Source organism: Carettochelys insculpta, chromosome 1 (genome assembly GCF_033958435.1).
Source record: "Carettochelys insculpta isolate YL-2023 chromosome 1, ASM3395843v1, whole genome shotgun sequence".
Classification (NCBI taxonomy): domain Eukaryota; kingdom Metazoa; phylum Chordata; order Testudines; family Carettochelyidae; genus Carettochelys; species Carettochelys insculpta.
The window spans coordinates 227,262,726-227,278,218 of NC_134137.1; the positions used below are offsets into that span (position 1 = coordinate 227,262,726).

General features: G+C 47.2%; 1 protein-coding gene across 7 annotated transcripts in view; it reads right to left on the reverse strand.

The window, feature by feature from the left end:
• The window catches only part of HGD (homogentisate 1,2-dioxygenase), a 77,541-nt gene that overhangs the window by 34,364 nt on the left and 27,684 nt on the right, over nucleotides 1–15,493 (reverse strand). For 5 of the 7 annotated variants that reach the window (XR_012646346.1, XR_012646343.1, XR_012646342.1 and 2 more), the window contains exons 10-13: nucleotides 15,239–15,363; nucleotides 14,405–14,509; nucleotides 10,041–10,167; nucleotides 7,668–7,849 (exon numbers count right to left, since the gene is read on the reverse strand). Coding sequence is in view for 3 of the 7 variants with exons in the window: in XM_075000685.1 (XP_074856786.1) it covers nucleotides 7,668–7,849; nucleotides 10,041–10,167; nucleotides 14,405–14,509; nucleotides 15,239–15,363 (539 nt within the window). In the remaining 4 variants the exon portion in view is untranslated. Of the gene's footprint in view, nucleotides 1–6,254; nucleotides 7,028–7,667; nucleotides 7,850–10,040; nucleotides 10,168–14,404; nucleotides 14,510–15,238; nucleotides 15,364–15,493 lie in introns of those variants that run through there. The other 2 variants (XM_075000663.1, XM_075000694.1) reach the window with 1 other exon arrangement.

Here is a 15,493-nt window from a genome sequence, read left to right on the forward strand (position 1 = left end):
GACCAGTTTCCTCAGCTAACAAGGCCTTGAGTTGCCACACACACTTTCTTTGGCAGCTGTACTTGTTTCAGACTAGCTGTACATGTTCAGTAGGGGTTGTAGAGTAATATGGTACCTCTGGTCTCAGGGGGAGCATTTCCAATTGATTTGCTAATACAGCTATCTTAGGACCTCTGGGTAGCTCAGAGGGGTGAGGTTACATGCCCCATTAAGTGGAGTTTGGTGCTTGGAGCGAGACAGGTCAGTTTCCGTATTATTTTTAGAGTTCTCTGGGTTGCTTTTTTTAGTTCCTTGGGAGGAGCACCTGGTGCTGCCAGAGCTTGAGTTGTTGCCTGGCTGCAGGCAAGGTGGATATATATTTTTGAAAAGAGGATATTTCTAACCAGAAATTGGGAATGAGGAAGCTAGTGTAAAAAACAGGAGTGGGCAATAATTTTTGATGGGGGCCACTCCAAGAATCTGGAAAGTGGTCAAGGATTGCACTCTTCCAAGATATTAATGGAGGTGGAGTGGGGTCTGGGATGGAGGATGGATGCAGAAGGGTAGTAAGGGGAAAGGGATGGGGGTGCAGAGACTGGGAGGATGTATGGATTCAGGGGGAGGGGCACAGGGCTTGGGATATGTGGAATGCAGAGGTGGAGGGTTGAGGGGAGGGAGGGTCTGGGGTGCCCAAGGCAGGCTCTGGCCAGGAAACTTAACCTGGGTGACTCCTGGGCAGAAGCCCAGCTGATTTTGCAGGCAGGCTCTCTACCTGCAGGGCCATCTCCATCTGCAGGCCTGAGGGGAAGTGAGGGAGTGCTTCAAACAAGAAGTTCTCATTGGCCAGAGACCAGCCAATAGGATAAAGCTGGGGGCAACAGCAATGCTTGAAGCCTCTCCCCTCCTCCTTTTTGGGCTTGCAGCTATGGAAAGACAAAAAGACAGTTACTTGCTTCTGTAAGTGGTGCTCTTTAAGATGTGTTGCTGATGTCCACTCAAGATAGGAGTGTGCACTTGCCACATGTGCCGGAAGATTTTCCCGCAGCAGTATGCCTGGGGGGACTGGCCTAGGAGCTACCCAGAGTGGCCTGCAAATGTCACACTATGTAGGGCTTCTCTGGTCCCTTCCATGCTCAGTTCCTTCTTGCTGGAAATTCCAAGAGAAGGGAGGAGGCAGGAGATTGAATGGACATGAGCAACATATCTTGAAGAACACCAGTTACAGAAACAGGTAACAAGGATCGGAGGGGTAGCTGTGTTAGTTTGTATCCGAAAAAACGAGAAGTTCTGTGGCACCTTAAATACTAACAGATTTATTGGAGCACAAATGTTCCAATACATGTGTCTACAAGGTGCCACAGGACTTCTTGTTTTTTCAGAAACAGATCAGTCTTTTCTTCAAGTGATTGCTCATGTCCGTTCAACATAGGTGATTCCAAGCAGTGTCCGTGGAGATGAAAGTAACTTCACTGAGAGCTGGCCAATTGCAAGACAGCCCTCCTGAAGCTTATGTTATCCCTTGCCTGCTGTGCGACAGTATAATGAGATTTAAATGTGTGGACAGACAATCATGTTACTGCCTTGCAGATATCCTGAATGGGGATGTAAGCAAGGAAGGCCAGAGAACAGGCCTAACACTAGTGGAATGAGCTCTAATGAGAGCAGGCAGCAGAAATCCAGCTAACTCATAACAACTACGGATGTAACTGGTGATCCATTTGGAAATCCTCTGAGAGGACAGTGGGAGGCCCTTAATTCACTCCGCGTATGCTACAAGGAGTTGAAGTGATTTGTGGAAGGGCTTGCACTGCTTCAGATAGAAGGCAAGTGCCCTGTGAACACTGAGAGCATGCAGGTGCCATTCCTCATTGGTTGCGTGAGGCTTATGAAAGAAAACTGAGAGAAAGATATCTTGTTTAACATGAAAAGCTTTAGTCTGAGACAGTTGGGGCCTAAATATTTTCCTGTCAGGTCTGCGGATGTAGCAGCTCAGGGTTTTCAAAATAGTGCAGGAGTCCTTGAGCCCATGTAATGTAGCGTCCATCTCTTGTGCAACCAGGCCCATGCCATTGAAAGGAAGGTCCTGGGTGGAGCTCCAAGCTTCCGGAGACAACCCTGAAAGGAGCCATGAGACTGTCCTCACAGGAAATATGGAAGCAATAGACCTGGCAGTGGAGTTCGCCACATCAGAGGTCACCTGCAGCACTGCCCTGGCTGTTGAGGCATACTCTTTCGTAAGGCCCTTAAATGCCTTTTTGGAACTCTCTGGAAGCAGTGACCCAAATTTGGGCATTGCTACCACATATTGAGGTCATAGCAGACAATGAGCACCTGCTGGTTTACCACCTGCAGCTGGAAGCTGGCTGATGAATAAAGTTTACGACCCAACGTGTCCAAGTGTTTCCAGTCTTTGTTCTTAGGGGTGGGGGCAGGTTAGCCCTGGCATTCCCTGTGGTTTACTGACTCCATTACTAGGGAGTTCGATGCCAGTTTTGAATGTAGGTATTCATGCCTTCTAGTGGGCATGAAGTATTTTCTGCTCTCTTTGAGATTGGCAGAATTGAGGATGGGGTTTGCTAGGGGGACCTGGTGCTTTTGGCCACCCCTTCGTGCAGCCGTAAGGCAACCCTTGCTGGAGCTGCTTGGCCCAAGACCCCCAAAGAGCAAGTCTGAAGGCCCCTGTATCTCCTCAGCAGGGAGATCCAAATTTGTGGCCACCCTCTTCAAAAAGTCCTGGTGGACCTTTGCATCATCTTGGGGAACCACAGGAGGGGACACTACAATGGCCTTGGGGAACGAGAGACAAGGTGGAAGATGTCTTGGCCAATTAGCCCTCTTCCAACCCTTGTGGAGGGTCACCCGTATCCACCTGCACTGGGGGCAGGTAATTGGTTTAGCCACCTCTGAGCCCTGGGTGTGTCTCTCATGGGTCACTGAGGGTACCTCTGCTGTGCAGTGACTGAGTGGGCTGCCTGCAGCTGCAAAGGAAAGCCTCTTGGAGTCCAAGGGCATCATTGAGAAGGCCACTAGGCCTAGGGATGCCATGCAGAGGCACCTGTAGTACTTGGGGTGGTGCTGAGGACTGGGATGGATCCTGACTCCAAGACTACTCTCGCTGAAATGTTGCAATGCCAGCGCAGAGATTGGGCTCTCCAACCCCTCTGTTACCAGAACTAATCTGACACGAACAATGCTGGCGATCACTCCTGACATTTGGAGAGGACCTACAGACTTGGGACTTGCCCCTGACCAGCACACAGGTAGTGGCTCAGTGTCATGAGGATGACCTTGATCTCTGGGAGCTGCTTTGTCAGCACTGATACGGGGGTGTCAGTGAAAGGCAGGAGTCCCAAGCTGTCAGGAACCATCCCTCAAACTACAGCAACTCAGGGGCAAATGGCAGCTTCCTTCTGTGCCTAGGGCACGTTGGTGCCAGTACAGACAGCACTGGCATGTCTGTAATGTCCCATGTCCCTCAGAAGGCCTCGAGTGTGAATGGGACATGGACAGCTGGAAGACGTTCTGCAGAATTTACTGTGCTATGCTCCTCCAGCAAAGCCAGCGTCTTCTCTGGTGTGTGGTCTGCAATGGGATCTGTCATCTTGGCTCTCTGTCAGGACCCAGCAACTTGGCCTTCCCTGTGCCCTTAGCCCTTCTGGGCGGTGAAGATGTACGGTGCTGAACGGATGGTACCGGTGGGGCGCTCTGCACTGAGGCAGTGGTTCTCAGCACTGACTCTGACCGTAGGTCTTGCAGTGCAAGCAGAGAGTCCATAAGTAGGGCTTTTAGCCAGCTCACCCTCTCTTTGTGACCTCTGATTAAAAGACCTGCAGATCTGCCCTTCCCTCAAATGTGGCCTTCCCCCAGACAAGGAAGGCAATCAGTGTGAGGAACGCTCAAGGGCATAGGCCTGTGACAGGATGCACAGGCTTTAATGACTGTGGGGGGGGGGGGGCATGCACCATCTGAGGGCTAAGTCGCAAACTGGGGACTCAAACATTAATCTACAGCTGAGTATCAACTATTTAAAGATACTTAAGAAAACAGAGAACTATTTACAAGAGAAAACAACCGCGAGCTATGCTAAGACTAAAGCCTAGGCTCTAAGCTACACATGCAGTTCCAAGCACCATCTCTGGCAGCACGAAGGAACTGAGGAAGGAGGGGGCTGGAGGCACCCTCTATAGCACCGCATGCCAGGAGATGCCTATGCCGGCTCCCCTACATGTACTGTTGAGGTAAAAATCTGGCACCAGTGCTTGTGGTGAGCACACACACCTATGTTGAATGGATATGAAGAACAGGGCCCTGCAGCTGCTTTTCTGAGCAGCATGGGGTGGGGGTGTAGGCAAAGAGCCTGCCTGGGGCTCCTTGCTGGGTTTACAGGCTGGATCTAGCAGCTTGGCAGGCTAATCTGACCCCTGGGCCATATTTCGCTTGTACCTGGTTTAAAAAAACAAAACAAAACCTTGTTACTTGTCCAATTTGTCCACAACTCCCTGTGTCAGCTGTGGAGATGGGCCTCTAGCTCTCAGGGGTTAGCGCCCCAAACAGAGAGCTACAAGTTTCTCCTCCGTCCTTAGAACATTTTGGTTTAGGGCATGTCTATGCTTGAAAGTAGATGTTGATTAAGGGAAGGTGGGAATGTAAAGTACAGTAGCTATTGCTGAATAATGCTATGTACAGCTGCATTCCAGAATGAGAGTGCCTTGTTCCTGGCTTAATCCACTTCCAGAATTAATCCGGCACAAATCCTTGTGTAGACCAAGCCCTTTGTTTCACCTAAGGCTGTTTCAGTGAATGGAAGGCCTCTGGCAGGTTGAGTGTTGGTAAACGGCCTCTTCTGTGTTTTCTATTTTAGCATAAGTGCTGCATAGTGGATTGATGTAATAATACTCTGCACGTACAAAACAACGCTAGCCAAACATCTTGTACAGGGTCAAGCCCGTTGTTTGCCATGACAACAAAAACTAATTGTCCTGATGCCAGCGCTTGTGCTCTAGTACTAGACCATTTACATTTCTCTCTCTCTTCACGCAAATAACTTTATGTGATGTGTATGTTCCTCTTCTTGAAGTAAGGAGTGCAACTTACTGCTGACGAGGGGGCTTATGCAACTGCTTCAGTCCCACGTACATGCAGTGGCCTCCCTTCTTGCTCTTGCAGTCTCAGTAAACAAGGCCTTATCCACATGAGAAAAGTGTACTGATTTAACTCAATTGGTTTAGAAACAGATTTAGTTAAAGGATGCAACCACTTTTGGGGGCACTCTTTTGGACTGAGTATGCTACAGCAGTGTTTCTCAAACTTTTTTATAATGTGCTCCTTTAAAAATATAGATGTAAGTACCCCCACAACCTACAATTTTCTGACAGTTTTTTCTACCATTGCACCACATTTGTTTAAACAACTTAACCGTAACTGGTTGGTTGGAAGAAATTGCCTACAGGCAATAAAATCTCCATCGTACTTATGATTGTGCAAAAAAGGATAAATAAAAATTAGCTGAACATAAAGAAAGACCAAATTTTATTCATAAAAAAAGGATGAGAAACACTGAGTTAATGTACTCTCTGGAAAGAGCTCTGTGTACCCCCAGGGGTACAGGTACCCAGGTTGAGAACCATTGTGCTACAGCAATTGGTAAAGAATCAATGTGTAACTCAGTTAATTCACTGTGTGTTAAAAGCTTCGTCCAATAAAGGGGAGGGGCTTGAATCTGGGGTGTCCTATGTGAGTATTCTAATCACTTGGCTAATGGAATCCCTTCCCCACACCCCCCACTACCTGTCTTGAATGGAGCTGGCAGCCTCTGAGCATGCCTACCTGATCACACACAATTTTGGTGGCCAAACACTTATCTCTTTTCTAGGTCATGAATTAGTTTGATGCTTAGGTGGGAGACAGGCACCTGGCTGTCTATAGAGAGGCAACAGCACATGGGCCCAGTGGCAGACACTTATGTGAACCTGTGGAACTCTGCCTGCAAAAACTGAGGCACTGTGTAAGTTTAGGCATCCACAGGGTTCAGCAGCAGCCAAGCTGAAATTCTGTGCACCACAGTGGTCCCTAAAACTGGGATTTAGGTACCTAAGTTCCTATGTGGATCCCGCCCTTAGTATTAGCAATGAAGGGTCCTGTGGCACCTTATAGACTAACAGAAAAGTTTTGAGCATGAGCTTTCGTGAGCACAGACTCACTTCATGATGAAGTGAGTCTGTGCTCACGAAAGCTCATGCTCAAAACTTTTCTGTTAGTCTATAAGGTGCCACAGGACCCTTCGTTGCTGTTACAGATCCAGACTAACACGGCTACCCCTCCAATACTTGACCCTTAGTATTGACACACTCAGACAGAAGTTTCTGGGGAAGCAGAATGCATTAATGGGAGCTGAAGGTTGGGCCCTGTGTCACTGGAAAAGCAGCCTTGCCTTGACTGGCAGCAAGTCGTCTGGATTTAAGACCTGACTTTCTGGTTCCTTCAACTCCTATTCTGTATTCTTACCCTCTTGCTGAAATATCATTCCTTGAGTATTCTTTTTTACATTGTTGTTCTTCAGCATGCCTTTGTGGAAGACAAGTCATATTTTCATGAGAGCCCTGACAAAAAGAAGTCTACCCTATCTCACTTCAGTAAGGGCAGAGATTTCATACCACCCTGTCTGGTGGGGGAGCCCATGACATTGCAGCTCTTATAGTTGAATTGGATGCTTGAAAGTGATGAACTGTGGTGTGCTTCAAAGCTAGATGCACAGGTTTGCAAGAGCAATTCATTTAATCAGTCATTGCTGGAACGGCTGCAGTGCAGTGGTGCTCATTGTGTTGATGGATGCTTGTTCCTTTGCCAGCCCTTGGTACCACTGATTGTTTCCTATCACTGTGACTGGCCTGAGAGCACATGAGCAGCTCACTTCTCTTTACTTGCAGCTCGGATTAAAATGGCTTTTCAGAGGTTCCCAGCACTTGTAGTAGGTCTTATCTAGACAACAGGAAGTCTTGAGACCCCATGTGGTAACAGCCATACTAAAGGAGGACTCGAACATGAAGGCCTGTTGGGAACCACAGAAAGTATGTTAGGGTAGGAAGGAGAGCAGAGTCTAAATACAATACATCAAAGTCCAGTGTTAGCCAGACTGTAACTCTGCAATTGTGGGAGGTTCCCAGCTGAGGCCAGCCCAGCATGACTCCTACCTGTTCCACTAAGAGGAGAAAGCTTTTAGCTAAGACGAGTGAAGCTGTCCCCAGTGCCCATTGAGCTGTACCATTGCAATGCTGGTGTTTGGCACATCCCAAAGGGATTTTGGAACCTGGCAACATTCTGGAAAATAAAGTCCATCTAAGGAATTCTGGGACAGGGCTTTGTGGTGACTCTCTTTCTAGAGCAAGCTGTTATTATTCCTTGATTGGTCTGGAGAATGTAAGGAGGGTGCTTTTGCCCTGACAGCTCAGGCCAGAATTTTCAAAACTGTTCAGCTTCCCCTTTACGTGCCAAATTAAGTGGCCAGAGTATCACAATAGGGAAGCCAAACACCTATGAAAATCTAACCCCAATTTTCGTGTTCAGAACCACAAATCTCTCCCAGGGCACGATTCCAACTGAGCTGAACTTCTGACACCTGCATTGGTTGCAACTTGCTTCATCTTTTATCTAGATGGACAATCATTTTCTTTGTTCAGTATGACCCTTACCATGGTCCCTTCTGCAACTCTCTCAGGCTCCAGCTTGGCTTTGCTTGCCTTCTCAAAACATTCAGCATCTGGGCCATGGGGTGTCATCATGCTGTGCAAGCTTGCCCCTCCAGGCTGGAACCCTTCTTCCTTTGCTTCGTAGTGCCCTTTGATCAGTCCCATAAACTCACTCATGCAGTTCCCTACAGGAGAGGAGGCACAGTTGATGTTACAATGCAATACCATTTACTTTCATCCCAGTATGGTGGTCATCCCCTAAAGATCATAAACTAAGTGGGGCTGGACCATTTCAGTACACGGATGAGTAACCTCCAAGCAATTGCAGGAGTGATGCAAGATGTAGTGCTGGTAACCCAGAATATGGTGCTCTTAGAACTCCTTTACATTCTACTACTTCGGGTTTTTAGGTTGCAAAGCACCTTATGAAGGACGGTCAGTATTTGTATCACATTTTTGGAGACAGGGAAACTGAGACAAAGAGATCTGAAGTAACTTCCCTGAGGTCACAGAGTAAGCCACTGACAGAGCCAGGAACAGAGCCTAGGCTTACTGATGCCTATGACAGTGCCTTATGCATGAGTCACAGTGCTACACATTTTTGTAAAAGCTCTGAGCCACCTGTGGCCTCTAACATCTTGTAATATTGTTTCATTCTCTTACACTCACTCTTATCTATTTGGTCATAAAATATGGTCTCATAGTTACAGGCCAAATTTTGCCACCAGTGCTCATGATGAGCACTAGACCTACTGAAAGCAATGGAATAAAATACGACTCATGTAAGGGCTGCTGAATTTAGGTCTTGAACCCTCATTATATTCTCTTCTCTCTGCTAAATGTATTTTAGTCCCAGTTCTGCAAACAGCTACTACTCGTAGTACCCATTTGCCTTGGTAGCTGTGACTTTAATGGGTCTACTCAGTGTACTTAGTATTTTGCTTGGTTATAATTTTTTGTAAAACCAGCCATATGGTGGTAGCTGTGTTCTTTACATTTCCATTGTAAGGAGCAGTGCACCCTTTAAGTGCAATTCAGAGGATGATGCATTTAACTACAAAACTAATTTAGCAAAAATGCAGGTTCGCTATATATGCAAGCAAATGTTCACTGCTACTCATTCTTAATCTGCAATATCATGTGTAAGAATGGTTTACTGACAACTTTTCATATAAATAGCTCATGGACTGTGCTTAGGAGGCACAGTGTATTACAAAGGGATTCTTTGGCTGATGTGAGGCTACCCACACTCTGGATCCCTTTCTGGGAATAGGAAATAAAAGATGGTACAAGCTGCTTCTTCATTTGGCTGCTAGAATGCACACCTGAATGCACAGCCATCATCTTCTGTGGCTTGTACTACAGCAGCTGGACCTGGACCACAGCATCACTATTAACTATCACTTGTTGACTGCTCTACCTAGATTAAAGCTGGTGTGAGTCCCCCTCCCTGTACTACACTCACACCTTCACATGCACATGTATCCCGAGTAGGCATTTGCACAGTGCCAACACAATGGGGACTCAACCTTGCTGGGACCCTCAGTGCTTCTCTAACACAAAAATATTCATGTGTAGCCACAAGCCCCCTGTCATCTCCCTTACAGCTGGTCTCAGCTACTGTATATGGAGACAGTGTTCCTTCGGTTCCTCCCCGAAAAGAGGCTGACTGGCTGCAAGCTGCCCAAGCTAGCTGAGTGAAAGGAGGCTGGGCAAAGCCACATTCCTCCTCTTGGCTCCTGTGAGGTACAGAAAGCCTGACTTGTTTCACCCTTCCTACAACCTGTGTAATTTTTCCCATGGCTGAGTGGAATGAATTTTCTTACGTGCACCAGCGCGGAGATATGTAACACATCACCTTCATATTGGTACACATAAAATTCATGTGTGGGGGTAAGGGGCAAAGGGTTCTGTGTGGGGAGGGGGCTCAGGGCTGGGGCAGAGGAGTGGGCTGCAGGAGTTTGAGGGCTCCAGCTAGGGCTGTGGACACTGGGATGGGACTGGAGATGAAAGTTTGGGGCATGGGGGAGGGCTTTCAGGCTTGGGGAGGGGTTCAGTGCTGACAATTGGGGTGTAGGAGTGGGTACAGGCTCTGGGCTGGGGTGGGGGGGTTGGGGCTTACCTGGGCAGCTCCCTGATGGGGATGGTAAGGAGAGGCCCCTTTCCCCTGGCTGTGGCAGGTCGGGGCTTGTCCCCACCAGCCACTGCAGCTTCAGGGCTTGGGGAGAGATCGCTCCCCACTGCAGCCTTGAGCCCCTGCACAGGGCTTTATAAACCCTGAGAGAGGTTTAATGGGAAATTGGGTGGCCACACAGCTTAGAGGGAACTTGCTTCCCAATCCACTTCTCAAGTGTAACTGAGTGATGGCAGACATACTGTGGTAATAAGGTGGCCGGAAGGTGTTGTTAGCCACACCCCATCTGGGTGGGAAGATGACAAAGTCAGCAAGTGCCACTCCAGGTCGGGTTGACTTGGCCGTCAAGACAGTGAAAATAGAAGGGTCCTACAAAAAAAAAAATCCACAACAGGATGACAAATTAGAAAATGTGACCAAGTTCAGACCTATCACTTCAGCTGCATCCTGTGGGTCACATAGTGCCAAATCAGACTCACCCTCTGAAATACTTTCACCACCTACATTTTAGAAGTGGTTTGGAGGGTGAATGGGATTCCTTGGCTGGTGTGAGGCTACCCATGCTCTGGATCCCTTTGTGGGCATAGGAAGCAGGAGATGGGACAAGCTGCTTCCTCGTTTGAGTATCCAAGAAGAATCCCAACTCTTGTCACTCCCATGAAAAGCACTCTGTTATCCCAACCTTGTCTGGGTCCTAGTGAGTCCCTCACATGGATGCAGCACTGACTGCAGAGAGCAAGAGTGCTTCAACTAAATGACTGTGTCCAATTCTTTGCACTGCACTTTAGGAAAGATGGGAACAAACTGGAGAACCAGAGGAGGGCAACAAAAATGATCAAAGGACTCGAAAACCTGACCTATGAGGAAAGGTTAAAAACTGATCATGTTTAGTCTTGAGAAAAGAAGTCTGTGGGGGATCCTGATAACAGCATTCAAATACGTTCAAGGCTGTTATAAACAGGACCACAATCAATTGTTCTCCATGGCTTAATGGACCTAATGTCCATGGGCTTAATTTGCAGCAAGGCTGATTTAAATGAGGTATTACGAAAAGCTTTCTAACTGTAGGGAAAGGCAATCCCTGGAACAGGCTTCCAGCAGAGGCTGAGTAATACCCATCATTGCAGAACAAAAAGCAGTCAAGTAGCACTTTAAAGACTAGCAAAATAGTTTATTAGGTGAGCTTTCGTGGGACAGACCCACTTTTGTTCCACGAAAGCTCACCTAATAAACTATTTTGCTAGTCTTTAAAGTGCTACTTGACTGCTTTTTGTTTTGATAGTGTATAGACTAGCACGGCTTCCTCTCTGTCACTATCCATCATTGCAGGTTTTTAAGAACAGATTTGACAAACACCTGTCAGGGATGTTCTAGATGTACTAGGTTCCACCTCAGTGCAGGGGTTGGACTTAATAAGGTCTCTTCCAGCCAGGCCTGTCGCCAAAGAGGGGCAAGGGGTCAGTTGCTCAGGGCCTCTTTGAACTGTCATTGAAGTGCCACTCCACGCGGCTCTGAGGGCTGGAGTGGGGGCAGCACCATGGTCTGGGCAGCACTGAGGACTGATTGCCCTCAACCCCGATCCTTCCACCCTTGGGCCTGCCCCTTTTGGGTTGTAGAGCCTCCTCCCACCCCTGCACCTTGCCCTGGGGCCCGCAGTAGCTGTCAGCAATGAGAGAATCCAAAAGTCTCAACTCCACAGCTCCTCCTCAACCCTTCCTGTGAAGTTGACTGAAGACAAGAACATCCAACAGACTAAGAACTTAGGTGCCCAGCAGTGTTCCCTGTAAGCTGTGCGCTTGTGTGGCAGCTCAGGAGTGATTCAAATGCTGCCCAGTGTCCACAGCTAGGTCTTTATTTCTACGGCACAGACACATAACTCAGCGGACATAAAAAAAAATTATTCTGTACATGGATGGAAAAGATTAGAGGGAACGTTGGTCACAGGCCCTCATGTGGTGGGAAATAATCCAGTTTCTTCTTTTTATAATTGAGGGAAATTGAGGTACAGCAAGATTGTGACTTGTCTCAGGCCACGTCAGCAGAGCTGACAGCTGCCATGGGCTCAAGGGCAAGGTGGGAGGTGGGACCCAGCTCCCTGCCCCTGGAACTGGCCAAAGGTTGAAGGGGCGGGGTTTAGGGCAGTGAGCCCGGTCCCCCCGCATCCCCCACACGCCCTGAGTCACGTGTGGTGTCACAGCACAGCACTCTGCAGCATTTCAAAGGGGACTGGGCCTCCAGCCGGTGTGATAGCGGCCAGTGCTCTGGGCCTCTTTGAAATGCTGAGCCCATAGACAACTCCCCCATTTGCCCCTCCTCCCTCCCGTCAGCAGGCCTGGGCCATGTAGTGGTTCTGTAGTTTAGCTTGGACTGGACTCCAGTCTGACTCCCCGGGTTTTCATCCCAAGATCGTTCTTTCCCCTGGCATATTTAACTGGAGTCTGAGCAATGCTTTCTGTTGACTGCCTAACTAGAAACTCTGCAGAAGCAGTGGTAATGAAAACAAATGTTTCGCTACGTTGTTTTTGCCTAAGAGAAGCTGCTCGCATTGATTTTGGCTTTTGTTACTTTTCATAAGCATTAGAAACTATTGCAATGAAAGCTGCCAATTCTTCAAATAACCGTTACAGGCCTGGGCTCTGGGGATCCAAAGGAAAGACTTTGCAGAGTCATTTTCTAACAACGAGACGTGAATCTGAATGAGAATTTGAGGCAAAATTGTCTCTGATTTGCAGAGGGGACATCACCTCCAACAGTCAACTCTCTTTGTAGGTGCAGCGTTTCCCTGTTTGGACCTGTACAGTGAATTGGGCCATGTCCAGCAATATCCAGGCCATTTGACATGGAGGAGTATCAAAGGGGGCAATTGCCTCAAGACCTGATGGTTCACTTGGGCTGCAATAGGGGCAGCCAGAGCCCTGTGCCCCTTAAATCACCAAGGCCCCACCCCTTCCAGGGATGTAGAGCTGCCCCACCTTCCCTGGAGCCCAGTGAGTCTGTCAGCTCCACTGATGACATATGCAGCACTTTGAAGATTCCCCTTTTACAGCAGAGTTAGACTGGCTCAGTGTGAAAAGCAGTAGTGATTTCACACACTGTCTTTTAGCACAACACAGGAACATTTAAAACTTGCTGCTAGAGTCCAGTATCATTGGGCTCTGCTGACTGTTCAGAGATTGTCTGCATAGCTTTATAATCAACAAGATGTTACGATCCTTAAAGGCAAAGGATTACTTTACCTTGATGATTAACACAACAGTTCCCAAGAAGAATATTTTCTCTTTAGGCAGGAGCTGAATAGGAAAGTTTAGCAACTCATGACATTTGAGTTACTAGGGGTGAATGAATGCCTGTGGAACTATGTTACCTCAAAACAAAAAGCAGTCAAGTAGCACTTTAAAGACTAGCAAAATAGTTTATTGGGTGAGCTTTCATGGGACAGACCCACTGGCTATGGTCTGAAGAAGTGGGTCTGTCCCACGAAAGCTCACCTAATAAACTATTTTGCTAGTCTTTAAAGTGCTACTTGACTGCTTTTTGTTTTGATAGTGTATAGACTAGCACAGCTCCCTCTCTGTTACTATGTTATCTCAGTGTCCCATGTTACCTTCTCCCATCTCCTTCCTCTGTCTCTTCAGACTAAAAGGTTCAGAGGTAAATAACATGAAATTCAACAAGGAAAAATGCAAACTACTCTACTTAGGAAGCAACAATCAATCAGTTGTACATGTACAAAATGGGAAATGACTACCTAGGAAGGAGTACCACAAAAAAGGGCTCTAGGGGTCATGGTAGACCACAAGTTAAATATGAGCCAACTGTTGAAAAAAAAAAAAAGCAAAACACTGTTCTTGGATGTATTAGCAGGTGTATTGTAAGCAAATTCTGCTCTTCCACTTCACTCTGTGCTGATTAAGTCTCAGTTGGAGAATTGTGTCCAGTTCTGGAAGCCATATTTCAGGAAGGATGTGGACGAACTGAAGAAGGTCCAGAAAACAGCAACAAAAATAAGTAAAGATCTAGAAAACATGACCTATGAGGGAAGATTGAAAGAACTGGGTTTGTTTAGTCTGGAAAAGCGAAGACTGAGAGGGGACATAACGGCTTTCACATACTTAAAGGGAGAAAAAGCTATTCTCCTTGACCGCTGATGATAGGATGAGAAGCAACAGGCTTAAATTGCAGCAAGGGAAATTTAAGTTGCACATTAGGAAAAAACTTTTTAACACTCAGGGTAGTTCAGCACAAGGATAAATTGCCTAGGGTGGTTGTGGAACCTCTGTCATTGGAGATTTTTAAGAGCAGGTTAGACACACTCATGTCAGGGATGGTCTAGATGATGGTTGGTCCTGCCATGAGTGCAGGGGACTGGACTTGACCTCCTGTGGTTCCTTCCAGTTCTATGATTATGTGACACTGGAGAAATTAAGCCAAAATATTCCGACTTTGGTGCCCGTGTTATGCTCCTAAATCTATATTTAGGTTCTTAGTAAGTGGCCTAGTTTTTCAGTGCTATTGAGCTCTCACAGCTCCCACTGACTTAAGATTTCGTAGCACAATTGTACTGCTTCACCTCATGCAGGCCTATACTGACAGCCCCAGAACTTACAGCATGGTCAAAAGCAACAGAATTGATGACCATAAAGTTGTCCAGGCTGTATTTGTACGGTGTGTAGTTTCCATGCCAGGCCACCACATTGAATGGGGAGAAATCCTGTCAAATCAAGAAGAACAAAGGCAGCAGAAGATTAGCTACAGAGCCTTCTGTATGCTGCTAACATGCAGGCCACTGCTCTGTAATTCAAAACACGCTTAGTGTTAGTCAATGGTGCCAGCCTGGAGAATGGAGCCTCCAGTATATCAATAGCACAGGTACTGCCTGGGCAATGGCAGGGCACAGTCCTCCTTGCCATACACTGCCAATGAGCCTCAGCTCTGCCCCATCCGTACTGATGGGAGGGGAGTTTGGTGTCCAAGGCCCACATACTCCTTGGCTGCCTAGCTGACACTGCCCAGAGGAAAATAGTTGTAATGGCAATTTCTTTGTGAGGAGAACACCTGACCACTAGAAATTAGACCAATGCTACCCCACAAAAACACACTTGTGCCTTTTTGGTATAGGCACTTGGAAGCAGTGAGTTAAAAATCATCACCTGGCAGCAAAGAGTCACTCACTATGGACTCAAACAATTCTCTAAGAAAGATTTATGATGGACAGAATGCATTGGAGTTTGAGGGAGAAATGTGCCCGCAAGCTATGGGTTCAATCTTGCCTTCATTTAATTCAAAGGGAGCATGGCCACTGACCTCAGTGGTTGCAGCACTGGTCCCCCATGGTTATTTGCCATGTTGGTGAATAGTACATCCCTCAGTGTGCGCTAAGTGTAACTAATAGAGCTTCAGTGTGATCCAGTATTTGTGAAATAGATTCTGACTTCCTTACCTGTTGGGCTGAAAACAGCTTGCCCTGGTACTTGCTGATCACTGTGTAGTCACCTTGTACTTGGCGATCTTCATACCAGGACACAGGCACTAAGAAATCTCGTGGGTTAGCCAGACCATTGGCCCCTCAAGTAGGAAAAAAAAGAAACAAAATTCGGGTGATGTCTTTACAGAGTGGGGGCTGTTGCCCTTCCCTGCTTATACCAGGGTACTTCTGTACTTTGGATTATCTTAGAGGTACTTCACTTCCATAAAG